The sequence below is a fragment of the Rhincodon typus genome, chromosome 32 (genome assembly GCF_021869965.1).
Source record: "Rhincodon typus isolate 14 chromosome 32, sRhiTyp1.1, whole genome shotgun sequence".
In the NCBI taxonomy this organism is placed as follows: domain Eukaryota; kingdom Metazoa; phylum Chordata; class Chondrichthyes; order Orectolobiformes; family Rhincodontidae; genus Rhincodon; species Rhincodon typus.
In genome coordinates this window covers 22,831,289-22,841,193 of record NC_063363.1, presented here as the reverse complement: position 1 = coordinate 22,841,193, position 9,905 = coordinate 22,831,289, and the positions used below count along the sequence as shown (strand labels likewise).

General features: G+C 39.5%; 1 protein-coding gene across 1 annotated transcript; it reads left to right on the top strand.

The window, feature by feature from the left end:
• The first annotated feature begins 454 nt into the window (after positions 1-454).
• Positions 455-9,195, top strand: lim2.1 (lens intrinsic membrane protein 2.1). Its single transcript, XM_020530722.1, has 4 exons — positions 455-629; positions 4,872-5,021; positions 5,137-5,271; positions 9,134-9,195. The coding sequence occupies exons 1-4, from the start codon at positions 455-457 to the stop codon at positions 9,193-9,195; spliced, it is 522 nt and encodes a 173-aa protein (XP_020386311.1).
• Positions 9,196-9,905: the final 710 nt, after the last annotated feature.

The following is a 9,905-nucleotide window of genomic DNA, read 5'->3' as shown; positions in this document are numbered from 1 at the left end:
CCCTTATGTACCTGTTGAATACTTAGTATAGCAGGCTTTTCAAATCGGATGCAGGTCTCACCTTTCATCTGTAGCCAGGCCCAGTTTCAAGACCAGGCAAAGTGCCCATACCAGCAACAATATTCTACTTTGTGACACGTTTGAGGGAAAACCTCAAAATTTCAGAGCCAGCATATTCTTTGAAAGTTGTGGAAAGCAATCAGGACAGAAAGGGTTATCCTTGATATGTTCAGAGCTCTAACAGTTGGTGAAAGTGGGTAATATTCTATAAAACCAAGAGAAACATTATTTTTCATTGCAGTAAAGCGTTGAGTATACTAAAGAAATTTGCTACATGCACAGTTAACTTGTTAATATTTGTGGAAATTGGAATCACTCAAAATATATAAAATCAATAATAATCTGTACCTTTTGTTTTCTATTTCCTCTTACAGGCTGTATTTCCAACAACAAAATGTACAGTTTCATGGGAGGAGGCTTGTTCTGTGCTGGTGTGGGCAATATCCTACTCGTGGTTTCCACAGCAACAGATTACTGGATGCAATATCGCCATTCTGGCAGTTTTATGCACCAGGGATTATGGAGATATTGTGTGCCAGGAAAATGTTATCTACACACTGACAGCGTTGGTAAGGAGATCAAAAGCAGGCAAGAATGAGTTCATAGTAAAGCGAATGAACACAAAAACTTAGGAATGCCATAAATGCATTTCTTAAATCTAACAAGGGTTTGTGAATAAGTAGAAAGGTCATTGAATACTACTAGCAGATATTTGCGGTTTTGTTTGTATATAAAAAATGGCAGTTTGAGTGCAGCTTACTTCATGTTTCTCAAACAAGACATGATATTTTTAGAAGGTGATTATACTTAGGAGTCAATATAACACAATTACAGCATGTCTGATGATCTGGTTGATAAAGGCTACAATCCAAAGCAGGTTCAACTCTAAGGTGTGCTGATCACAGAAGATATACCAATTGAGTTATTTCTTTAAAATTGTTTCAAAGGCAGTCACTGAGTAGGAGGCATTTTTAAAAAGAAGTAGAAAACACACAGAGGACTGGAAACATGCCCTGTCTATCAAGCTCACTGCATCTGTCTTGGTGTCATCACTGCAGGTATATAGAGATGCAAAACACATTTAAAAAAGATAGGTGAACACAAGCAAGTAGATACAGAGAAAGGAGAGAAAGTATGTGAGATGTACAAAGAGAGAAGGGGAGTCTAATGGGTGCAATGCAAAGAAGATAATTAGGAGAGACAGAACAATTTCAAAAGATGAAGGCATGACATGAAGAGGGACAACAAACATTGCAATTTATTCATATCTTATAAATAAAGCTATAACACATTAATTTGTGAAGTCAATATTTATATCTATACATGCATAGTTATCCATTTCCCAAATATCCCAATGTTTAAACTCCCACGTTGCAGACATAGATATTAGCAGAAAAATACAATCAGTCCTCCTTTGTTCAACCAGCAAATTATCTGCCTAGAAACAAAGTCACATCACAGTGAGTACACGTCAGGTAATATCTTGGATGTGGCCCTTCTTCAGAAATGAATTGCACCCAAAATGGCATATTTCCTGTTCAGATACTGACTTACAAACTTCAGATTTCTTGAACTTCATTCTTTCTTGTCCCTCTCAATTTATCTGTGGAGCTCATTCCATACACACACCACCCTCTGCTTGAATAAGGTGCCCCTCAGGTGCCTTTTAAATCTTTCTCCTCTCACCTTAAATCTATGCCCACTAGTTTTGGATTCCCCTACCCTGGGAAAAAGCCCTTGGCTATTCACCCCATCCATGCCCCTCCTGATTTTATAAACCTCTACAAGGTCACCCTTCAGACTCCAATGCTCAAGGGAAAAAAAGCCCCAGCCTATTCAGGCTATTCCTATAAATCAAACCCTCCAAGTCCCAGCACCAACCTTTAAGATCTTTTCTAAACCCTTTCATGTTTAACAACATCCTTCCTATAGCAGGAAGATCAGAAATGAACACAGTATTCTAAAAGTGACTTCACCAATGTCCTGTATAGCTGCAACTTGATGTCCCCCCGCCACCAACTCCTGTACTAATTACAGTTCTGATGAAGGATCACCAGACCCGAAACGTTAACTTTGTCTTTTTCTTCACAGATGCTGCCAGACCTGCTGAGCTTTTCCAGCAACTTCTGTTTTTGTTCCTATACTAATTACATTGACCAATGAAGGCAAGTATGCCAAATGCCTTCTTCACCACACTGCAACTCCTCTTTCAAGAAACTATGCACCTGTACCACTACTTCTTTTTGTTTGGTGACACTCCCCAGGGCCCTACCATTAAGTGTATAAGTCCTGCCCAGGTTTGCCTTACCAAAATGCAACACCTCACGTTTATCTAAATTAAACTCCATCTGCCACTCATCAGCCCATCAGCCCATCTTCACTGTTCACTACACCACCAATTTTGGTGTTATCTGTAAACTTATTAACTGTACCTCCTATATTCACATCCAAATCATTTATATAAATGATGAAAAGCAGTGGACCCAGCACCAATCCTTGTGGCATACCTTTGGTCACAGACTTCCTTTCTGAAAAGCAACCAACTACTACCACCCTCTGTCTCCAACCTTCAAGCCAATTTTGTATTCAATTGGCAAGACTCCCCCTCAGATTCCGTATGATCTAAACTTGCTAACCAGTCTATCATGCAGAACCTTGATGAATGCCTTGCTGAAGTCCACTTCTTTGAATGAAAGGTGAACTATCTGACTACTGGATCAAATCTTCAGATCTCCTAGACTGGACATGTCCCTGAAGTTGGGTATTACAACCCTGCAAACCTATGTGGGAATTGCCTGTTCAGTTTCAATTGTCACTGAGGCCTTGCTGTCATTGATCCTCCACAAATGTCTCTGGCTCTGTCAGAGACTGCAGACAGTTCCAATGTATTTATCTGAAATTTACCATGAAATGTTAGACAGAAAATAATCAAGTATACCTCCTTAGTAGCTCCAGAATTGACATCCAAACAACTCAGGTGACCCTCCATCCCAATAGCCAGCTACCCAGTCAACGCAAACGGAGAAATCCCTGTATGATCCAATTCGTCCCCCCATCTACCCAACTACTTCTTCCCTGATACAACCCTGCTGACCTAACTAACTCCCTGAAACAATTACTCCTCGATTATTTGACCACCCACGACCCAAACCTCAACCACCATCCTCCATCACGACCAACCTATACTGACTCCTCCCCCTGACTGCAGAGCTACCTTCTCCAACCCATCCATCATTCTACACACCCATTCATCTTTCAACTATCTCAACCCACTTACCAACTTCAACACCTCACACACCCACTTCAACACCTACCGGTCTCATCCATCTATCCACTTACCTCAACCACATGCCCACCTCAGCCATCCTACCAATTTACCCAATTACTCCACCCATCTACCCATTCATAGATCGTAGAATCATAGAATCCCTACAGTGTGGAAACAGGCCCTTCGGCCCAACAAGTCCACACCAACCCTCAGAGCATCCCACCCAGGCCCATCGCCCTGTAACCCACCTAATCGACACATCCCTGAACACTATGGGCAATTTAGCATGGCCAATCCACCTAGCCTGCATATCTTTGGACTGTGGGAGAAAACCAGAGTACCTGGAGGAAACCCACACAGACACAGGGAGAACGTGCAAACTCCACACAGACAGTTGCATGAGGGTGGAATCGAACGCAGGTCCCTGGCACTGTGAGGCAGCAGTGCTAACCATGGAGCCACTGTGCCGCCCCTAATAAATCCTGATTCATTGACCGGGAATCGAACCCAGGCCGCAGCGGCGAAAGTGCCGAATCCTAACCACTGGACCACCAGGGATGGTGGCAACTCATCTATTCACTGATATTCAAAGACTGGACATTTGAATGTGCAATATGGCACTAGTTCCTGTGACAAGGGGAATGTCCTGAAGCCTTCAGACTCAATTCCACTAAAACATTGTTTCCAGATGGAGAAGATGCTCTACATTTATGAAAAAACCAAACTCTGGAGGTCCTGGAAGAAATATTGAACTGCCTTATGTCTGGAGAATTTTCAAATAGAGCGGCATTCTAGCAATGATTGTCACCTCTCATAAGATCTGGGTCATTCAGTGTTGTGTGAACATGTGCCTGTAATTCAACAAAATAAAATAATTCTATCATGGATTGAAATAGCTTTAATTGCCGAATAGAGGAATTAAAAGCACATTAAATTCACTGCTTAACTTATGAATATACATCCAGCGGATAACAGTTTACTTTCCTTTTTTTTATATTACTAATTGGCTAATTCTACAAATGGATCACAGTACATTGCTATTTACCCATACTGATAATACAGGAAAGACTGGAAATACTCAGCAGGTCAGGCAGCCTCTGTGGAGAGAAACAGAGTTAAATTTCAAGTTGACGACCCTTCCAGAGCTTACAACCGAGTTGAAACAATAACTTTCTGGGGAATGTTGCTTGATACACACAACATCCTTCAATATTTTATGATGCTACATGAAGCACATTAAGGTACTGGTGTTATCAGAGCTATTTTGCTTGCACTGTGAACTGTAGAGAATTAAAATTGTATCAATGTTGTAAAATTTCTAATATTGTCAGCAACTATCATTAATTCACTTGAAACTCGAATAGGGGTCAAAAGTCATCCATATTCAATACACTTTCATACAACTGGTCTGTGAACTGACAATGAAATTCTTTGTTTTATTTATGTTTTTGTAACTAATGATTATAATATTTAAATTGACTTTGTTCTAATGTATTAGGATAAATAACTAATACTTCCCTTTGATTTCCTGGATTTATTCCAGCTTACTGGGATGCCACACGAGCATTTATGATCTTGTCCCTCCTGGCGGGCATCATCGGCATCATTATTGGCATCATGGCATTTATGCAGTACTCTTCTTTCAACAAATTTGACAAGACATTCGCTGCAGGTGTCTTGTATTTTATTTCATGTAAGTGCTGTGAATGATTTCAAGCATCATCAACCCATGAAGCCATTCAGGTCTTTTTTTCAGTATGTCTTAACTTATAGCATCATTATGCCTCTTCTGGTTTTTATTTTGGCAGGTTTGTTTGTGTTGCTAGCCATGGCCATTTACACAGCTGTCACCGTGAACTATTATGGTAAACGGTATGGCCATTGGCGCTTCTCCTGGTCTTATATCATTGGGTGGGTGGCTGTGGTGCTCAACGTCTTTGCAGGTAAGATGTTATTTTCTGTAAGAGAGGAATTTCTTAACCATCTATTCAACTTCTCTCTTTCTCTTTATGACCAGCGTTACAATGGATCACCAAAAGCCAAATTACCCTTGACTGAAGGTCATTGTTTCACATTACAATTGCATTCTATTGCTATTTCTTTCTCACATGGAAGCTGAGCTGCGAGTGTGGTGGATTATTTTACCAGCAAGAAATTACCACAGCTAAGTCTACCCTTCCTCTGACCAAACAGTATATGTAGATAAAGGTATCACCCTACAGAAACAAGGAGAAGCAGTGCTGGCTAGATATTGCTTCCCAAAACCACTGAGGTTAAGTATATCAACCAGCTGAGAACATTTAACTTGACAAAGAATGAAACTTGGAGACTTACTGATGTGTATGAACTTTTTCAAAAAAGGATTGTCAGCATCAGATGTCTAAATAAGAACAGATACAAATAAATCCTTCTAACCTAAGTTTCCTCTTCTCTCTGTTACTTTCTTAAAAATCTCCTTTGTTGAATAGTAAGGCACTGATGAGTACTGTAAGACAGCGACAATGACATAAAAATGGATAACAGGGCATGATCGGGTAATCTACTGCTTTCTAAGCTGGTAAGTTTGACAGGTTGGCATGGATCCATCAGTATGGAAAGTGTTAAATCCATGAACATTCAGATTCACTTTATTTCCTTAGTCAAACAGAAATGAAGTTAGAGATTTCCTTCCTCTATCTGACAGACAGTGAACAGGAAAATATGGTATGAAGGCTGTGATTGACCAGGAGAATCAGGAAAAGCCAGAAAAAGAATGGAATGATCACAGTTGAGTTCTGATCTCTGGCTTCCTTCCTTTCTGTTAACAGAGGCCCCTTTGCAAGAATAACTTGCAGTCTCTATACTTTCTCCAGTTTTCCAAAGCTTGGTAAAATCAATTGTTGATGCATTTTATAAGCCCCACGTTACTCTGAAGGGCATTAACAAACCCGATGGCATTTTCCATTACAACTGCAGCTGGTTTCATAATGTCCTGATCACTTTCAGATTCATTGGTCTGAATTTTGTCATCTACCTGCAAGTCATGTCGTCAGGGCTGCAAGCAGGAGAAACCCCACTTTGCTGGGCAGTGAAATACCAGAATCATATGGTCACTGCCAGCACCAGAATTCACCACCCCAGTTACAGGCCTGGTGGCTCAGTAGCATCCCCACTAGTGGTAGTCTTTGCTGTGTCTGCAGCTCCAGGAAGATGGCACTTCAATGGAAATGCGCCCTTAGAGAGAAGCAGTAGATTTCTGTGGGGAAGCTGGAATCAGTAACTAAGCACAAATGTCAAGGAGGCAGTGGGCCTTATAGACATATTAACGTGCATATAAATATATGAAATTAGGAACAAGAGTAGACAATTCAGCCTTTCGAGCTTGCACCACTAATCATAAGACCATGGCTGATTTGATTGTGATCTCAAATCCACATTCCTGCCAGGCCCTGATTATATTTCAGCCCCTTGTTTCACAAGAAACTGTCTACTTCTGCCTTAAAAATATAATCAAAGCCTCTGCTTCTTCCTTTTTTTTTGAAAAACAGGTTCCCAAATACCTTACAAGAGAAAACAATTCAGCTTGTCTCTATTTTAAATGACAATCCCTAATTTTTTAAACATAGGCCACTACTTCTATGTTCTCCCATAAAAGGAAACATTTAACCTTAACTCTCCCCATCTTCCCTGTCAATACCCTTCAGAATTTCAAATGTTTCAATCAAGTTACCTTTTCCTCTTCTGAACTCCAGTCAATGTTAGTAGATGTTAGTCAATCTAGGTGCAGTGCATCTACCAGTTCCCGTTTGTCCACACATGTGTTTCCTCCTCAAAGAAACCAATAAGTTGGTCAGATCTGATTTCCTCGACACAAAATCATGTTGACTCTGCTTGGTTACATTAAACTTATTGAAGTGTCCTGCTTTAAGATCTTAAGAATAGCTTCAGCAGCTTATAACATCTTGCCTATGACAAATGTTAAGCTAACTAGCTTGTGGTTTCCTGTTTCCTATCTCCCTCCCTTCTTCACTAAAGGAGTTACATTCATTGCCTTCCGATCTAATGGAACCCTCCTCAAATCAAGAGGTTTTGGAAATTTAAAATCAATGCCTCAAATATTTCACAAACCACTTCTTTTAAAACCCTGGGATAATGACCATCAGGATAATGTCCTCGGCACTTTGTCAGCCCACAGATCCAACAGTTTACTCAGTACTACTTCTGACTGAATTTCAAATGTTTCAATCAAGTTACCTTTTCCTCTTCTAAACTCCAGTCAATGTTAGTAGATGTTAGTCAATCTAGGTCAATTGAAATTCTAATTTTCCTGACTTCATCCCTCTCTTCCACTTCTTGATTTATCTCTACTTTTGAAATGTTACTTGCATCCTCTACAGTGAAGACTCATACAAATACCTGTTCACTTCATCTGCCATCTCCTTAGTTGTCATTATTAATTCTTCAGTCTCACTTTCTATCAGGACAATATTCACTTTGTTAATTCTTTTCTATATTAAATGTTTTTAAAAACTCTTATTATCTGATTGTTTTAATATTTCTGGCTAGCTTTCTCTCATACTCTAATTTCTCCCTTCTTATTCATTTTTGGTATTCTTTGCTCTTTTCTTTATTCCATCCAACCTTCTAACCTGCTACCTGTCTTTGCATATTAAATGTTTTTCCCTTTAGTACTATATTTAACATTAATACATTGGAAAGTATCTATTCTGCATATTCTGGAATATCCCCATAAACATTTGCTGCAGCATCACTATTGACCCACCCTTTAAATTAATGTGGCAATTTACTTTAGCTCACTCCACTTTCATGCTGTCATGATTGCCCATATTTAATTTTTTTAAAAAGAGTCTGGCACCTACTCCTGTCTTCTTCAAACTGAATGCAAAGTTCAATCATACTGTCGTTGCAGCTACCAAGAGACACTTTCACAATGAGATTATTAATTAATCCTATCTAATTGTTCAGTAACAGGTCTAGTACAGCCTGCTGCCTTGGCAGCTTCAGAACACACTGTTCAAAGAAATTATCCTGAAAACATTCTTCAAACTCTTCTTCTAGGCTGCCTTTGCTCACCTGACTTTTCCAATCCATATACGAGTAAAATCTTCCATGATTATTGCTATGCATTTAATGGAGAATCAGTGTATTATTGAGAGGCGGATAACCATTTTAATGGCTGTCCCTTCATGGACCATCAAGGAGGGCTTCCAGATCCTACTGAAAGGCCTCCAGGTTTACTTGATAGTGTTTCCAAATAATGCCAACACCCCCCACCTCCCCCCCGCCAACCATTACACAATCAAAATATCAAGGATGTGGGAAGTGTCAATAAATTGGACAATTAAAGGGATCAGTTGGCTGCCGAGCGCCTCATTTCCTTCTGCTGACTATGGCGGGGAAGGGGAATCAAATAAGAGATGACAGGTTCTCCTTTTCAGTGGGCAGTTAAGAGTCACCCACATTATTGCGGCATTGGAGTCACATGTAGGACAGACCACATAAGGATCACAGATTCCTTCCCTAAAGGGAATTTGTAACAATCAGTGATCGTTTTCCGAACACCGTTACTGAGACTAGCTTTAAATCCAGACTTTGATACCATTAGCTCCAATGTGGAGATCTGAACCCATGCCCTCAGAACACTGTCCTGATCTCTGGATTATTAGTGGCATTATCAATAAGCCACCATCGCCCTGTAAGAAATGTATGAGTATTTGGATTATTATTAAATCATTTCACATTTGCACTCAGTCTTGAACTGAATTGATAGTAAGACATAAGTATATTGTTTCATTTCTTTCCTAGGTATCTTCTACATGTGTGCCTATCGTATGCATGAGAGCCCACAAAGCTCAAATTCACGCTAATATCCAAGATCTAATCATCTCATGAAACTGAATTGTATAATGGGCCATCATGATGCAAGGAGACCCAATACTATGAAGTGGTATTTGTTTCATTCCCCTTAGAATGCTATCTAGTAAAATGTAGACAGAAATTAAAATAACTTCTCGATATGCTTTCAAGACTTGGCTGTAGATTTTATCATTAGATCTTTTGAGAATTCAAAGTTTAACAAGGCAAAAATGTACTCTGCCATAGTTTCAAGGACGTTGTGTGAATTTCCCCGCACGAAAAAATTATTTCAATGTCTTGTACGCAAAATATATCTATTTACTAACTCATTTTAATATAGTGGAAGTAAGCAAACATTGAAATTAATTCAATTTAATTGCTTTCATTTTGTTTTACTTAATAAAAGTTCCTTGAACATCTACTAATATTGTGAAAATGTAACCTTCTACTGTAGTCTTGTTAAATCATTTTTTGTGAAGTTTGTATATGTTTGTATAATCATTCTAAGGATGCAGGTATATTGCCAAAGTTGACATTTATTGCCCATTCCTAGCTGCCCTATGGAGGTGGTGTAGAAATTTGACACAATGATTGGCATGCTAGGCCACTTCAGAAGGGGGATTAAGCATGAACCACAGTGCTGCAGGAGCGGAGCTGTGTATCAGCCAAAATCGAGGTGAATGACTGATTTAATTCCCAAAAAAATAAAGGAACCAATTGG

Coding starts and splice junctions, on each gene's coding strand:
- lim2.1 (XM_020530722.1), top strand. CDS start 455: ATGTACAGTTTCATGGGAGGAGGCTTGTTCTGTGCTGGTGTGGGCAAT. Junction 5,022..5,136: donor TGTCTTGTATTTTATTTCAT/GTAAGTGCTGTG, acceptor TTATTTTGGCAG/GTTTGTTTGTGTTGCTAGCC. Junction 5,272..9,133: donor GGTGCTCAACGTCTTTGCAG/GTAAGATGTTAT, acceptor TTTCTTTCCTAG/GTATCTTCTACATGTGTGCC.